We start from the raw sequence: 17,211 nt of genomic DNA, 5'->3' as shown, positions 1-17,211 counted from the left end.
TTACCTCCCGATGAGGAGTAGCCTCGCTAAGCAAACTCAGGGTCCGGCTGCATCTCGGAAGCTACCGGGCCTGGGGTGGGTGGCCACCTCAACCCACGCTGGGAGAGGCTCCCACCAACCGTAGGGCCAAGTGGGGGCCGGCCTGGGTCTGGGGGCCAGACTCCTGTTCTCAGGCAGCTGTCTCCTCTCTCTAACCCTGGTCAGCCCATGGCCACCGCAGCGTGGCCTTCAGGGACAGAGACCTGGGCTTGAACCCTTGGCCTTGAGGACCGTCTTCTCTCTCCCTGCAGCACCGGGGAGCGGAAAAACAGCAGCATCCCTCCTGCCTGCATATCTCCCCGAGTGCCCGGCCTGCCAGTGACTCCCTGGCTTCCGAAATACCTCATGTGCAGGTGGGACAGACACCGCCTGCACAAATGACGCTCCCACCCTGCCCATGAGTGACGGCGCAGGGCCTGTCAGAGCCCAGGTCCCGGGACTCCTGGTCTGGTGCTCATTTCAAGAAGCTTCTTAGGCAGTGGCAGGGACTCCCAGGGACGCTGGGAGGACCCGCTGTGGGAGGGGGCGTGGGGTGTGTGGTCCGCTCTGTGAGTCACTGGGGCGGGGGGGGGATGGGGAGAACCAGGTCCCCAGGGCCACCCAGCCTTCTGGAAACAAAGGGCACCGCAGGAGAGGTGTGGCTGCCCCAAGGGCAGGGGTGTCACAGACAGAAGCTGCCGCCCAGCCTGCCAGCCTTTCGGGACCAGGGAGCCAGGGAGCTGTCCTCCTTCTGTCTGGGCCACACTGAGGGTGGACACACCGAGGACGGGGAAGGGCCCCTCCTGGAGCTGTGCCCTTCTCTGGTCCACTTAGGGAAGCACAGTCCACCAGGCCCCTGACACGGGCTGCAGAAAATCCTTTCTTTCAGAGAGGCAGAGTACAGGACAGGAGCAGGAGGGAGCAAGATGTGGGCAGAGGGGAGTGGTTGAGAGAGGTAGAGACAGACACGGCAGGGGAAGGGAACCAGCAGTGCCAGAGGCTGGACAGCTATCGTTGAATCCTCTCAAAAGAGCTCCAGCATCCCCATTACACAGATAAAGAAACCGAGCCTTGCAGAGGTAGGGGGGGTAGACTCGCCCAAGGCTGCGGGTGACAAAATCTGGATTCAGAGCAGATTTTGGGATCTCCGTGATTCCAAAACCCACGCTCTTCCCTGCCTGGGGATAATGCGCGACTAGAAAGGTCGCGGCCCACAGGCGGGGTGGAGGAGAGGAAGGGCGGGTTGCAGACCACGGGGGAGGTGGGGCAGGGCAGCAGGCACAGTCTGTTCAGGGAGAGCGTCCCACAGGCTGGCCCAGCCGCGGGACCTCGGCTCCTCCGCATGCACTGGCCGGCCAGAAGGACAGGACGGGGTACTCACGAGCAGGACCGAGCCAGCTGGCAGAGGCCACAGGCAGGCTTCCGCATCAGGTACATGGGCCACCCGTAGGCGGCCAGAGCGAATAGCATGTAGTAGCAGACCTCTTTGTAGCGGAGCATCTCTTGCTGGAAGAGAGGAAGCGGAGTCAGTCACCCCTTGCCCTTTCCGCCTGCAGCCTCTGGGCCCAAGGGCTCCCCAGGAAGGAGGAGGGAGCGGTCCTGCCAGCCTCCCCGGGGGCTGTAGGCCCACCGGCTCCCACCGTGGAGGAGGGACCGCCCCTCTAGATGATAATTGCATTTCCCTAATTATCTTCGTGCAACCAGGGCACGAAGCCTCCTGGGGCCTGTCCTGCTGCTCCAGCCTCAGAATTAATGATTTGGGGACAGAAAAACACTCGCAGTGCTGGATCGATTTCCTTGCCCGTTTTTTTCCGACAAGGGAAGAGAGGGGGAGGCGGGGTGGCATTCACCCCCGCCTCGGCAATCAGGCCTGGGAAGGGAGATTTAACCCCTTCCAGCTGGGGGTATCCAGGCCTTGAGCGGCAGGGCTGGCCCTGCAGGCCCTGGGTGACCGGAGAAGCCGTCAGCTGGCTCTCCCGGCCCTCGGGTTCCTGGTCTGCAAATCCGGGGAGACTCCAGTTTGACGCGTCAAATCACAGGCTCCCAGGGGACGTCTGGAGCAGATTGGGATCTCTCCAGAGAAAGGCGCCAGTGTGAAACCCGGTGTCTGAGGCCAGTGGCTATTGTCATCAGCCCGATGGGCTGGAAGGACACAGGAGGCACAGGTGTCCCAGCAAAGCGGCTTCCAGTGTCCCGGGTGTGCCAGGCACCGGAGGGCCCCTGCACTTAGAGGGAATTAGTCACCTTGTAAAAGTTAAAGAGGGTGATTAGTCATCTCGTGAAGTGAACTAGGTAGCTCCTTAATAAGGGCCCAGAGGGGTAGAACCATCCCTGGGCCAGCCCTGTCTGCTCTTTAGGAATGAGCTGAAGAAAGCAATCATCCTCCCTGGCTCTGGCTGGAGGGCGGGGCACGGGCAGGCTTTGCCAAGCAGCGGGCGGGGACCCCAGCACCTCAAGGCTCTGCTGCCTGCCTCTGCCCCTCCCCCTTCACATGGTGAGAGAGCCCAGGGCCGCCCCGGGGAAGCCCGGCTGGGCTGGGCACCTGCCGTGGGTGGGCTGTTTTCAGAGGGGACACGAACACCTACTTTGGGCAGTGGGGACAGACGGAGGCTTTTCTAGGGGATTTAGCTACAAGGGGTAAATCCTTTCTAGTAGGGTCCCGGACGAGACCTTGCGGGGAACTGGACTCCGGATGGCTCCTCTTCTCCCCACCGGAGTTCTGTGTGGAAGGTGGGCCCAGCACCATTACACACGCAGGGACGGGCTCAGAGGGGATGGGGACACGCCCAAGGTCACGGCGACAGTGGCGGAGCTGACGCGTCCCTAAGTGGGTTTGTTCCTGAGGCTGCCGGCTGCAGTTTTAGCCCGGGGAACACAGGGCCCTTGAGGTATGGCGGGGGGCGGGGGGGGGGGGCAGGCGGGGGGCTCCCCTGGCCACAGGACCGGCCCCACCTTTACCTGTGACACACCGGATTTCTAGCCAAGATGCCCGAGGAGAGGTTCTGCTGCTCAAAAAAGCTTGAAACCAGCGGGTTACGTCCTGCTGTCTTTTATGACCACAGCAGCAGCGGCAAATAATAAAAGCAGCTCCCCCCCCACCCCCACCCCGTGAAGCTCTTGATAACCTCAAGAGGCCAGGACCAAACGTTCTGAGTGTGGTTAAGCAGATTCCAGGGTTTTGTCCGGAGGACCAGCGTGATGGGGGTGGGGGTGGGGCTTCTCGGGATGAAGGGGTGCGTGAACCAAGGTGAGCGGCTGGCCGGAGAGCTGCAGGGGGACTCAGGGAGGAGCAGGTGCAGCCCGCTGTCGGGGCGGCTGGCAGGTGGTCTGCTCAGCTCATCCCAGCAGAGGGAGAGGGACCCGGGGGCAGGCAGGGTGGGGGGTGCTTCGGACTCACCGAGTTCTTGAGGTCGAGATACTTGGTGTTTCTGGTCACTGGCATCCCAGACAGGAAGGCCAAAATGTCATTGTTCGCCTGTAAAACCAGCGTGTAAAGGCGGCTGGCTGTCCCAGGTCCAGCTGCGTGGCTGAGAAAGGGGGTCCGGGCCCGCCCGGCTCTCACTCTGCCTGCTTCCCAAGGGCCTCGATGCCCCCCAAGGGGGCGTGTGGTGGGGAGCTGGCGTCAGAGGGTGACCTCCGGAAACCTGGGGGGTGGCACCGGGACAGCAGGGAGACGCCGGGAGGAGGGCGGGCGCTCACCTCGTCCAGCACCGCGTTGCGCTTGGCCCGCTGCCGCTGCCGGAGCAGCACCAGGCCCGCAATGATGTCGGACGGCACGATGTCGAGGTCTCGGAAAAACTCGGCGAAGAGGTAGGCGATTTCCGAGTAGGCATCCTGTGAGGTCCAGGGGGGTGGGAGGCAGGGGCAGGGGAGCGGGAGAGAGGGCGAGAGACCGGGCGTGAATCCCCCAGGGCCGGGGCTCTGCTCTGGGCCCGGTGCAAGCTCGCCCCGGCACCTGCACGGCGCCAGCTGGGCCCAACCCCACGTGGCCCTCTGCAGCCGTGACCCCAGGGGCCCTAGCCTGGGCTCTGGGCCCCGCGGACCTGGCCAGAGCCGTCTGGGACAGCCACCGAACCTCGTCCGTCCTCCACCTCCCGGCCCTCTTCTGTCCTCAGAGCTCCTACGGCACTCACCATCACCGCCTACCACGCACAGATGCCAACGTGAGCCATTTCCTGTTCTTTCCCCAGTCACTAGGAATCAAGGCCTGCTCGGCCCGGCTTGTTCTCCTCCGCCTTTCTCTCTAGCAGAGAAGCCAAAACTGAGCTCCTGGCCGCTGCCTCTCCACGCTGAGTTTCTTCCCACCTCCCACCAGCTGTGACCTCGAACGGCCTCCTAAGGGCTGAGCCTCTGGGGTGTCAGGCCCCCTCCCCCAGCTGCCCACAGCTGCAGGCTCAGGGACCCTCACGATGTGCCTGGAGGAAGGTGCGACTCTGGGCCAGTGGCCCCCCCCCCCCCCCCTCCCCGGGTTCCCTGTAAGCCCGGTCCTCAGGCCGGCCCGAGCCCGGGCCAGGCGGCCACGCTGGTCGGCGCGCTCAGTGCCTTCCCTGCCTCAGTCGGAGGAGAAGTCTGGAAGCACCTCCCTAACCTCTTAGGGGAGGCTGTGATGGGAACACACTCGCGGCGAGTGGTTCTCTCTTGCTGGGTTTCTTTCACCCTTGAGTGCCTGGCACTTGTAAGGGAAGACAAATCAGGGGTTGCAAACTCAAAGGCCTAATGAGGCCAGACCGAGCCTGCTGCTTCTCAGCCCCCGGCTGACTGCGCCGCGAGCCAGGTCTAGAGATGCGACCCGTACGTAAACGCCCTGATTTTCAATGTTGGCACTCAGTTCCAACTTTCGGCAACACAGCAGAGTGACGGAGAGGCACCACCTCCAGGGACGGAGGGGGCTGGGGCTCTCTTATACCCGATTACTCATTCCACAGCTCACCAGGGACCGCTGGTGGGAAGGAGCCACTCGGGCCTCCGGCGGCTTCCATGGAGGGCACTTGCTGTCTGGCTCGGGGAGGAGTGGTCTCCTGACCTCACCGGCTCGGCCACTAACTAGCTGTGGGACGCTGAACAAGTCTGGGCCCTCTGGGCCTCAGCCGCCTGATCTGTAAAACGAGGAGGGGCCGCTAAATGGTGTCTAAGGGCCCTGCCAGCACTGGGGTGGGGAGGGGGGTACTCTGCCTCAAGGACCCCGGGGGCCCTGCCGCCCCACCAGGGGCCGCCCTCAGCTGACCGGGCCTTTCTTCCGTAGCGCCCGGCGCTGACTGGCCCGACCCCTCGGCTGCTCCGCGGAGCACAGGGTGTGGAGGCTGACTGGGTGCGACTGGGGCTCAGCACTTGACAGCTCCGAAGCATCTCCCAGAGTCACTTGTGTTCCCATGCTGTTCTTTGCTTTCAGGCCACCCTGGTTTTTCAGTACGTCCTCCCCAAACTAGGCTGTAAGTTCCAAAGGGGGTGGATGGAAGGTCTCGAAACCTTTCCGTCCCCTCGACAAAGCAGGGGACCGGCTGTTTCGCCTGCTGGAGGGAGTGCGGTCAGCGGATAACAGATCCTCGTGTGAGCAGGCTGTCACCTCGTTCTTGCTTAAAACCCGGCGGCGCCCGTCGACCAGCCCCGCCCCGCCCGGCTCTGCCACGGAGTGAGGGCTCCGGAGTGGCTGACAGCAGGATGTGAACCTGACGGGAGAGATTTCCCAGTACTTACTGACTGGGAGTCCTTCGTCCGAGTGCAGCAGAGGAACACTTTGAGCCGGCGCGACCAGCTGGTGGCCTGACCCTCCTCTAAGCGGTGCCTGCAGAGGGGGAGAATTGGTATGTGTGAGGTCAGGGGACGGGACCGGAAGAGCCTAGGTTCAGATGGGATGGAAACAGGGCAGCCTGTTCCCAGGATCGCAGCAAAGGGCTCCCCGGCAGGAGGTCTAGGAGAGAACAGGCCTGGGCCTGGGGGCTTCAGAGGTGGGAGCCCAAACTGGGGACTGCTCGGGTATCCAACGGCACAAACTATGAGCCCTGGGAGACAACAGCAGGGTGCTGGGCCTCTCAGCCAAGTCACTGTGAAACCCGGAGCAGACCTGTTGGACAGACTTACTTCCCCTTGGAAAGGATTTCCCTCCCTGTATTTGGGGGGAGTTTAAGGGCCAGATGAGGCTCTGTATTTCTCAACGCCTTGGCTCTGTTACATAAGAGGGGACAAGGGCCTCCACCTTTCATCTGCATGGCTGGCGCCTGTCTATTCCCACCACCCCCCACCCCGTCCCAATTTGTCTAGCTGCTCTGATGGGGAGTCAGGGTATCCAGGAGTCTGTACCCAAAGGCAGAGCAACCGGCCAATTATCCACTGGGCCCCTTCCAATTTCTGGGTGCCCCGAAATCGGGGTGTTTTGGGTGTGAATTTAAGAGCACCAACATTAAAGATGTCAGTTTCCAGATTGAGCAAGACAGGGCTGGTTTGCTTTTGTGACGTGTGCCCTCCCCCTCCCTCCAGCCCCTTCAGACCCTGATGCTTGGTGGTTAGTAGGGGTGGCCCCGAATGGCTGCAAGGCTCTTAGTATCCATCAGGAGTGACAGGCCAGGCCCTCCTTGCCGAGCCTGTTGGCTTCTCTCTGCAGCTAGGGGCTGCTTCCTGCAGCCCTGGCTCCGTAAGGCAGTGGGCCACAAGGAACAGGGAAAGCCACAGAGCTTTCTAGGGCTAGAGGAGGGGGTTAGGAAAGGGTGCGAAGGATAGAAGGGAATTGCCGCTTCTGGGATCTACCAGCTCTAAGGGACCTGGGCAGCCTTATGTCATAAACCAACATCCCACCTGCCAGGGGCTTGATGAAGGGACAGCATGCTGGCAAGCTGGGTTCCCAGAGCATCACATTCTTTAACTCTTTCTAATCTAATGGGCTTTTAAAGAGTATTTGCTGCTGGGCCTCTGGTTGACGGAAAGTGCTGACTATACACTTGACTGCACTACCCCTTAGGTCCACCAGGTGGCAGATGGAGCCAGTGACAGGTTTGGCCTCATGCATCAGTTAGGCTACTGGAGACCAACACCGGCAGAGAGACACTGAATCTGGATAGAAAGTTCATGGACCCAGCACCCCTCTGCCCCGGGGCTCACTAAAGTGAAGGGAGGGAAGACACCCCTGTGAAGATCCAAGGTCAAGGCTCCCAGGGAATAGCGCTGGGAATAATCTCTCTCCCAACCCCTACGAGATTTCCCTGGAAGGAGAGAGGGCCCGGGACTTAAACAGCTTCCTGACTTCCAGATGCTAAAATAACCTGTCAGTGTCGTTCTCCTGGAAGTGGAGAAAGGGCAGGCAGGCTTGAAAATGTCCTTGTTAAAAAAACTGTTGGCTTTCAGAGCTGAGGGAGGGCCAGCGGAGACCAGCCCGAGTGAGAGGTGGTCATATTAACCAAGCTGCAGCCTAGGCTGCCCTCCCGACCCCTGCGGAGAGCTGGAGAAGACGCAACAGGTCGGAGCCCCGAGCTCTGAGGCCTCTTGCCCCCACAGGGCCAGAAACCACAGGAAAACTTTCTAATTAAACCGACAGCCCCCAACTGCAAAGGCGTTGGCTTCCCTGGGCCCCCAGGGCAATTACCCAGAATCAGAGAGGGGAGATTTTTTTTTTCCCAGGGCCCCAGGAGCCCAGAAACCAGGTCGGGTGGGGGCGTGGGCTCTGAGCGCGAAAATGGGACGGGGTGGTGGTGGCCCACTGCACCGCCAGGGAAAACGGGCTCCAGGGCCTTGGCTCCGGGACCTGGTATTTTGGGCTGGGAGGTGGCCAGCCCAGGCGCGGGTGTGGCTCTGGCCGTTGAGCCGAGCTGACGTGGAGGGCCTGAGGGGAGCCCAGAGCGGAGGCGCAGGAGGGCGGGGTGGGGAGAGTCCCTGGGGGACCCGCGGCCCCGGCTGAGGGCTCCTGATTCCCCTGCCCTGCAGACGGAGTCGCCACGACCACTCTCATCAGCATGACCTGTGGCAAGTGACCTGTCCTCTCTGGGACTGACTCCTCCTCATCGATAGAATGGGTCTCCTAACAGCACCAGGGTTGGAGAATGACCCAGTGGACTGATGGTGCAAAAGGGGGTCCTCATAGAGCCTGGGTCATTAGTAGAGTCACCACGGGGCACCCTGGAAGCCCCCCTCCCCTCTCTTTTTCTTTCAGGAAACAGGAATCGCTATGACCCTCGATTCCCTCCCTCATTTCCTCTAACATGGCACAGCTTTCCCCTTTCTTTTAAACGCTGTGCAAAACTTACCTCCTCCAGGAAGCCTTCCTTGATTAACCTTCTCTAGGTCCCTTAATCGTAGAGGCAGCCTAGCCAAGTGGTTAGGAGCAAGGGCCCTAAAGCCAGATCTCCTAAAGCTTGAGCCTAGCTCCATCATATCCTGGCTGTGTCACTCAGGCAAGTCACACAACTTCTGTGTCCTAGCTCTGTCTGCGTTATAGGGGTGACCTCACAGAGCTGCTGTTAGTTAGCACACGTGATGCTTGGCTTGGGTTATGCATGCTTCGTGCTATTATGACCCTTGTGATTAGCAGCACTGAAGATGGGGGCACCTGGGCGGCTTGGTCATTTAAGTGAGCTTAAGTCGTTTAAATGTCTGGCTCTCAGCTTTGGCTCAGGTCACGGCAGCACAGTTCGTGAGCTCCAGCCCTGCATCGGGCTCTTGAGCCCTATGTGGGGCCTGCTTGGGCTTCTCTCTCTCCCTCTCTCTGCCCCACCCCTGCACGCATGCACATTCTTGTGCTCTCTCAAAATAAATGAAAACAGAAACAAGAAAAACAAAAAAGCACTGAAAACGAAGGCAATGGTAACAACGGTCCCATTTACCGAGCACGTACCAAGCGTGTGAGCACAGCATTAAGCACTTCCCGCTTATTTTATTTAAATCTCACAGCAGCCGTCGGAGGCAGGAGCTGTCATTATTCCCGCTTTACAGACCAAGAAACTGAGGCAGGGAGACGTTAAGACTTTGGCCAATGCCCGTGGCTCACACAGGCGGAGCTGCGGTTTGGGCGGCTCGGGGCCGGCTGTGCCCGCCTGTCCGCGCACCTGCTAGGGGGCCGCCCGCCCGCCCAGCCAACTGACCGGAGGTTGTAGGTCCGGAGGTTGCGCTGCCGCCTCTTGGTGGCTCTTAGCTTGACAAAGGTGCGGCCCGTGGGGTCGAAGACACAGAGGACGGTGATGCAGACGCTGAGGATGACCACCCAGTTGCAGACGACCATCCCTACGGGGCGGCGGTGGGAAACAAGGTGGGGAGGTGCTGGGGGGGACCTCCCTGGCTCGCCAGCTCTGGGGAAAGGGGCGCCGGAGCCTCCCTGTCACCGCCAGGCTCAGAAGCCCCCGGCCCCGGCCTCTGGTCACCTGGTTGTCCCCGTGATTGTCCCCGTGCCCCCCCGAGTCCCCCTGAGCCATGACCCCAAGGCCCACCCTTGGTTCAGAGCGGCCAGCTCTGTGGGTTTCTGGTGAGGCTGCGCCCCCCCGCCCCCCGCACACAACAGGTTCCTCTGAGGCGGGATGGCAGACCGCAGGATAAAGGCCACCGCCATCCTGCCCAGTGTCCTCACGGAAACCCTTTGCCCTGGGAGGTGCCTGAGCTTCCTCTTCTCTAAGCTGACCCTGTCCCTTCCAACCCCCGGCGGGGGCGGGGGGGGGCTGGCTCACATACCGAGGGTGACGTTCTTGGCAGTGAGGTCGTTGCAGGAGGTGTAGTACTGAGTGAGCCAGACGATGCCCACGATGGCATAGATGAACTCGATCACCAGGATGGCTGCAAGGAGAGCAGGGTGCTGGCTGAAGGATGGCCAGGGTGGGCCTGCCAGGGAAGGGCCCCGGAACCTCCGCCCGGTCCCTCCTGCGGCAGGGCCACCAGCCTCGCGGCAGAGGGGGCCCACGGGGCACGGCGGTCCCGCCACCGTTCTGTCCCGCCACAGCATGCCCGCCACCTGTTCCAGCTTAAATGCCCAAGGGCCCCTGAGGTTCCCCCTCAGAGGGTGATCCCCCTGGAAAGGCGGAGGATGAAGTGGCATTTCTCTGTTCTTTCAGGATTTTAGAATTATGCCTGTGAACTCCGGTATCAGGCATATCTTGGCCAAGTTACCTAATTCCCTGGGCCTCCGTTTCCTCATCTGTAAAATGGAGTGATGACGTCTGCGTTACAGGACTGTGGAGAATTAGATGGGAGAGGGTTCACTCATAGAGACTGCTATTTCCCCAGGAGGAGGCTCCGGCCCTCAGGAGGGAGGAAGGAGGAACCCCAGCAGGCCGCTGCGGCTGCCCAGGCCGGGGGGTGTGGGGACGCGGGGCAGCGTTAGAGACCCCGGCTCCACAGGCAGCACCTGGGGCAGCTCAGACTCCAGGCTTTGGAGACAAACAACCTGGGTTCAAACCCCAGCTCTGACACACACACAGACTAGCCGTGTGACCTTGAAGGGAGCTAATTAGCCTCCCTGGGCCCCAGATTCCTCATCTGTAAAATGAGATCAAAAATGGCTCCTCCCTCACTTAGCAAGGGGAAGGGCTTAGCGCAGCTCACAGAAGCCCCAGAGAAGCGTTCACGAGGAAACACCGGGAACAGCAGCTGGAACCGAAGCCCAGAAAGAGAACACAGGCCGGCCCCCCAGGGAGCGAATCTGGGCCCCGGAGAGGCTTCCGGGGAAGGGGAGCGCTGCCTGGGGGAGGATTTCAAAGCAGCTGAAGAGACGCACTTGGCCTAGAACAGGGGCCAAAGAACTCTTTCAGTCAGGGCCAGAGTAAGTATCTTACACTTGCGGGTCCTATTCTCTGTCATGACTACTCAGCTCCGCTAGAGTCATGCAAAAGCAGCCATAGGGAGTGAGCGCGTAAACGAATGAGTGTGGCTGGGTTCCAATAAAACTATTTACAAAAACAGACGGCAGGCTGGATGTGGCCCTCAGGCCACCGTCCGCCCACCCCCCTGGTCCAGAACGTAAGCCCAGTAAGCCTGCTGGCTCGCCGCTGGACCCTGGTGCTGGCCCAGGGCCTGGCCCATCGCGTGCGCCCACCAGATGTTGGCTGGATGAATGACGGAGCGCGAGAGGAGGGTGGAGGTGGGGGTGGTCCGGAGCCGCCCCCACCCGAGGCGGGTGGCCCTTACCCAGGCGCACGTAGAGCACGTACTGCATGGATTCGCGGGGCTCTGTGTAGAGGATGCCCCCGCGCATGCTCAGCCAGATGATGGCCATCTCGGCGATCATGCAGCTCAGCAGGATGCCTAGGTAGCCGCGGCCGTGGTCCACCAGGTTCAGGGAGCAGGCCTCGTTGGGGTTGTAGACCAGGCCGAAGAGCACCACAGACAGGATCACAAACCTGGGGAAACGCGCACGTGAGAGGGGCCAGGCCGCGCGGGCACCTCCCGAGCTCCCTGGCCAGCCAGGACTCAGCGGCTGGAGGGCTCCACGGCTTCAGGCTCAGGAGCACCGTCCTCCTGCTATCTAGTGCCTCTGAGGACACGGGCGGCCGGGAACAGGGAGGCGAGAGCAGGGAGCCCAGCTGCCAGCTGCGGGGGGACAGCAGCGGCGGCCCTGCCCAGTCACGGGGCCAGGGCCAGTGGTGGCCAGGCAAGGCCTCTGGGCACCACGTGGGTATGTCCCTAGGTGGTGGGGGTTCCAGACACGAACTCCTAGGAGCTGGGAGCATGACAGGGGCAGCACGGATGGCCAGAAGGCCTTCTTCCAGGCCTGTGGCATGGCCCCAAGACTCACCAGGTGGTGTGCAGGAGGAAGAGGAAGATGGCCGGCAGGACGAGGTCATCACTGCCCACAGACCAGCGCCGCCGGAACACCACGATCCCGGGCATGGCTGGCGGCTCTGCAGAGGCTCAGCGGGCCTGGTGCTCACCTCCTGCAAGACAGCAGAGGACCCTGTGGCTGCCTGGGCTGCCGTGGCATACTCCTTGGCCAGGCGTGGCCACCACGCGAGCATCCCTCCCAGGCCCCACGGCCCACGGGCTTCCAGGCCATCGGAAATGCTGATCCATCCCGGGGCAGGACCTACATCCGGCCCTATCCACACCCCCAGAGCCAATATAAAGGACCTCAGCAGCTAGACGCTGGCTTTGGCCTTATGCCTGAGGACTCTCCTGTCCCCGAGACTGGTGCTGGCCCTTCGGGACCGGCTCTCCCTGGGGTCACCGCAGCAGTAACTTCCCAGTTCCGTTAAAGACCTGGGCTCACCCCCTGCCTCTCCCTACGTGGGATCAGGAAAGCCCCCAGCTCCCCTGTTGCCTTTTTTCCAGATCTGGCCAGTGCGTGCAGTCCTTGGGGTGGGATGGGGGCTTCTCAGCCCAAAACAAACAAGCAGAAGGCTGAAGACCTTGGGGAAGGTGGGGGTAAGGGCGTACGTGGGCCGAGCGTAAAGGCGGGAGGGCGCCCAGCACGCAGGAGGTGCTCAGCAAGGAGCTGTTGAATGAGCTCTTCAGTTTCTTGCTTTGCTGGACCCCTGGGAGTGTGACTTGATTTTACACTCATCAGGCAGAATGCCCAACCACAGCTATGCCCCTTGGTAGGGAGGGGCATAGTTGGGATCCGGGGTCAGGAGCATGATGGGGGCCATCCAGCCCCTCTACTCGAAGGGTGGTGACTGGGCCCTGCAGGGCACCCCGTCTTGGCAGCCACACCTTCCATGCCCATGCTGAGCCGCGCAACCTTTGCCGCCCAGTTCAAAACTCTCCGAAGCCGCGGAGTTCAAATTCGCCACAGGCAAGCTCAGGGAGGAGTGCCCAGGAATCCAGGGACCCCCAACTCCCTAGAGCCCCAGGAGCAAGGGTAGTGCTGCGGGCCAGGAGGCTCCCCACAGGGGGGTCATTCGGGGAGATGCTGGTGAGGGGCTCCAGGGTAGCCCTGTGCTGAACTGTGCAGAGGACTCCCTGCCGTAGGGGGGGTGGGCGCCCCCGCTGGTGGGCAGCTGCCCCCAGGCCCAGAGGCTTACATGGCACCTGGTCCAGAGGCGGGCGGCAAGTCCTCTCCCCGGTGACCGCTCCGGGGAAAGCGAGTGTCCTCGGAGACCAGCATCACTCGGGAAGCAAGTGACCAGGTATCCCCCGGCCGGTGGGCACAGCCCTCAGGCTGGATGAGGGGACATGGGGCCGGGGGGCCAGCCGGCATGTCCAAGCCAGCCCGTCTCTCTCTCCCCCTGGTGCAGCCACTTCAGCCGCTGCCAGGCTGTTCCCCGCGAGCTGGCGGCCCGGCGGGCGGGCGGGCTAGCCTGTCGGGGTCGTGCCTACTCCTCCCCCCTCAGGAAGTGACATCATCCCACTCTCTCCAAGGAGGAGTCAGAGCGCGGATTCTGGGAAGTGGGGAGAAGGATGAAGAGCCCGGGAGCCGCGTGGTGGGGTGGGGTGGCCGGGGGTGGAGGGCCGGGGCTCCAGCCGGTGGGTCCCAGGAGGGGCTGGGGCCGGCCAGCGCTGCCAACAGCTGGTGTTTCAGCTGCGGGTCTCCCCAGCCCCTCCCGTCTCCAGGTGGCGCAGGGGACCAGCTGGGTCCCGGCAGGTGCTGCAGTTCCCATCCCCTCTAAGCGCTACTCCGCCCAGACCCCTGCGGTGGCGGGAGGAAGGGGTGTGGCGTCCTAGGGGGGCTGGAGGGTCCTGCCTCTGCCAGCCACCCACCCATCGTGTTCTCGGGGGGGCCCTGCAGAGGGCCCTCCCCCATCCCCCAAGGGGCATCCCCACCCTTCACCTCTAGGAGTCTAGACCGGCTACCACTCCTTCACCTCATACCTGCGAACTCACACGCGACCTGCGTGTGTGCGCACAGCCCTGCCCTCCCTGCGCTCCAGCGGGAAATGGGGAGAGCCTGGCCCCTGGCCCTGCGGAGGTACCCGAAGGCCTGTCAGTTCTGTCAAGCCACCGGAGTGATGCCCGCAGTGCCAGCCTCTGCCCAGGCTCAGGGGGCGACCGGCCTGAGGCCGACAGCCACAGCCGCTGCCAGTGCCCACCCAGCTCACGTGGCAGGGCTCCTTCGGGCTGATCCCACCGGGTGCCCTGCTCCTCCAGCCTGTACCCGGGGCCAGCCCACCACCCCAGGATCCTGGCACAGGGCCGGGTGCCCCGGCTGCCTGGCTTCAAACCGGGGCCCCGACACCCACTAACTGTGTGACTTACTAGCTGTGCCTCAGTTTCCTCATCTGTAAAATGTCACTCGACCCCACCTGCTAAAGTTCTGGGGAGGACCACGGGAGAGAATGCCAGCAGAGGCCCCAGAGGTGCTGGATAATGGCAGGGAGGGGCTCAGGGAGTGGGCGAGGCAGAGGAAGAGCTTGTGAGCCTGGGGGGTGGGGGTGGGGGTGGGAACCGGCCACCCCTCCCCCGCCTGGGCTAGTGGATACTGTGGCTGGTCAATGACAGGTCACGGTGTGGGATGGGGGTCACAGGGCCTGTGCCGCTGGGGGAGGCTGGGCCGCTTCACTCCATGTGGATTCATGGATCTCAGGGCTGCTATTTTTAAGGGCTTGAAAGGCGCCCTTTCTCTGAGACCCCAGCCCTTCACAATGGGGGCCTGTTCCCCTGCTGGGGATGTGATTTCATCTGCAGGAAATGTCTCAGAGGGGGGCGGGGGGGCAGAGGCTACTTCCTGGTCTGGGGCTGCCACAAAGCACCTCCTCTCGCTCTCCTTCCCTGGGGCACAGGGTCGATGCCCTCCAACAGTTGCATCTGTGGGGCTCACAGCCTCCCCTCCTCACCCCGGACCAGTGGCATCTCTGGGGCAGGAGTGGTGCCTCCTCCAGCGGGGAAGAACGGAGGCACTTCTGGGGGCTCCCCGCAGCCCCTGGCTAGGCCCCCAGCTCTGGCAGGTCTGAATGGGGTGCCAAGACCCCCCTCACGTGGATGGATTGACTTGAGTAGCCCTTGGTGGTCCCTTTCTTCCCCCATCCACAAAGCCCCATTTCCCTGCTGGTGATTCAGGCTCCCAAGTTAAGTACCAATCACCTGGGGAGTGCCTCTTTCTGAAAATACAAAACTCTTTTTTAAAAAGGTACAGGCTCTCTGCTACTTTTAAAACCTTCCAGGGCTCCCATGCCTGCAGGATAAAGTCCAAGCCCCTTGGACAGTGGCTTAGTCTCCAGCTGGCAGGCTGTGCAACCTTGTGCGGGTGCCTGGCCCTCTCTGAGTCCTGGACCAGGAAAATGCTCTCCAACTCCCGGGGATCCAGGGCATAGGCAGATACGAGTACAGAGCCTGCCTTAAGCTAGTCAGTTCTTTCTGGCTGTGGGCGGGGGATTCCATCCCCTCCTCACACTGCCCCACCCTTCTTTCCCAACTCCCCCCAAAACTTACATCGCCCTAAAAAACACCCTGTTGGAAGAGTCCGTGCATTGCTTGCTCCAGTTCCTCTGCCAGGCAAAATCCTACTCAGCTTTCCAGGCCAGCCCAAAGTCATGGCCTCTCTGAAACCCACTCTTGACAGGTACAACAGGCTGCTCCCTTATGGGACCCCCAGACCTCTCATCCCAGGGTATCATGTCTGATAGTAAACGTGTCTATGCCTCGCTGCCTATCCCTGCCCCGGCTCAACTGGGGGTCCCTAAGGGCCTGGGTCCTGCGGTGTTTGACACGCACTCGGAGCCCCTGGGGTGCGAGCACGTCTTACCTGGCATCGGCCTCAGTGTCCTGAACCACAGGTGCGGCCTCCCCCCCCCCAACCCCCCCCCGCCCGGCCAAAGCTGCTGCAACACCTCTCCTCCAGCCATAGTGCCAGAGAGGACAGGGCTCCTTTCCCTCTTAGCTCATGTCCTTGGCTTTTTGGGAAACGTCCCACCCCAGCGCCTCCCCTGACCACCGAGGGACAACCATCTTCCCCTCCTCTGGCTCTCCTGACCAGGGCTTTAGTTTCTTTGCCTGCAAAGCTGGGATAACACCCCTCCTGAGAGCACTGTAGCTGGAACTGGCTCGGACGATGTCACTGGGGCCTGCACAGGCCCCGGCAGACCCGAAGCATCCATTTGTGGGGCTGTCCTGGGGGGACAGCTCCTGGGGGGCTTTCTGGGGACTTCCTGGCAGGGTGATCTGTGACTGGGTGCTGAGGTTTGGGCAGATGCTGTCTATGCCCATGGCTGGCTCTAGCTGGCGGGCAGGGGCCTTACTGAACAGGTGTAAGCCCAGACAGGCTAACCTGGATGCCCTCACCATGGATGGGCCTTGGGAGGTTGCTGGCTAAAGCGCCCCAGGCTGGGCCTCATCCTCTAATCCTAAGGTCCCCTTGGGCTTGGCCCTGGGAGCCGGTTTTGGGGAGAAGAGCCCTCCCACAGTTGGTCCTAGCCAGCACGGTGCCCAGAGCCCCCAGGTGAGGAAGGAGGGTACGGCTGCTGTATCTGTCCTCCTGATGGCCCAGGGCTGGTGGGAGACGGGAGTAGGGTCAGGTCGCCGGAGCCAGGGTGAGCCCGGCACCCACGGGAGACAGGGTGATGTGTTCTGGGAGGCCGTCTAGGGCCACCCCCAGCTTCCAGGTCAGCCCATGAGATCTCCCACTTGGCCAGAGCTGGAAAGGAGGGATAACCACAGGGCCTGACAGCAGGTGAGCATCTCCTGTGTCCCAAGTTCTGGTCTCACAGCAGGGAGGCGGGTGACAACAGCACTCAGTCTGCACACTCTAAAAACAGACCATGCCTGAAAGCTGGCTCCGCACTTACTGTCTGTGTGACCTTAGGCACGTTACTTAACCTCTGCATGCCTCAGTTTCTAAACTGGGCTGAGAACAGTACCTACCCTCAGAACTGTCACAGGGTTAAGTGAGCCATACACTTAAGACAGCAGCTGTCACACAGCCAAGTGCCCAGCAAATCCTCCCCTGCCAGCACTATTTCCGAAGGAGGAACTGAGGCTCAGAGACTCTGCGGGTGGGAGACACAGGTCATACCTACTGCCACCCAAGGCCCACACCTAATGAAGGATGTTGGTTAGGAGGGGCTCAGAAACAGTCCCGTCGCCCCCTTTTATGGGTGAGGAAACCGAGGTTCAGAAAGGCCCCAGAGGCTCCTGGCCTCCCCACACTTCCAGCCCTGTGGTGTCACGCCCGGGGGGATGGACACACAGTCCCAGAGACCCGGGGCGGGCTCCCTCCCTCCCCCTTCCTCACGCACACCCTCCTCGAACTCCCTGCAAGAGATCTCTCTTTCATGCTCCTGACGCATAACCCTCTTAGAAACTGGCCGCTCCACATGCGCTCCCTTGCCCGAGATCCACCCACAAGAAGGTATCAAC

The 17,211-nt window shown here is 61.9% G+C and overlaps 1 protein-coding gene across 1 annotated transcript in view; it reads right to left on the bottom strand.

The window, feature by feature from the left end:
* DAGLA (diacylglycerol lipase alpha) overlaps positions 1-17,211 on the bottom strand; it is a 61,559-nt gene that overhangs the window by 11,956 nt on the left and 32,392 nt on the right. The window contains exons 2-9 of the mRNA XM_042905418.1: positions 11,720-11,858; positions 11,113-11,324; positions 9,664-9,765; positions 9,084-9,222; positions 5,713-5,800; positions 3,718-3,852; positions 3,416-3,493; positions 1,400-1,524 (exon numbers count right to left, since the gene is read on the bottom strand). Coding sequence (XP_042761352.1) covers positions 1,400-1,524; positions 3,416-3,493; positions 3,718-3,852; positions 5,713-5,800; positions 9,084-9,222; positions 9,664-9,765; positions 11,113-11,324; positions 11,720-11,814 — 974 coding nt within the window. The 5' untranslated portion in view covers positions 11,815-11,858. The remainder of the gene's footprint in view (positions 1-1,399; positions 1,525-3,415; positions 3,494-3,717; positions 3,853-5,712; positions 5,801-9,083; positions 9,223-9,663; positions 9,766-11,112; positions 11,325-11,719; positions 11,859-17,211) is intronic.

This window comes from Panthera leo, chromosome D1, assembly GCF_018350215.1.
Source record: "Panthera leo isolate Ple1 chromosome D1, P.leo_Ple1_pat1.1, whole genome shotgun sequence".
NCBI lineage: Eukaryota > Metazoa > Chordata > Mammalia > Carnivora > Felidae > Panthera > Panthera leo.
The sequence above is the reverse complement of the archived record's forward strand: the minus strand, read 5'-3'. Positions and strand labels throughout refer to the sequence as shown.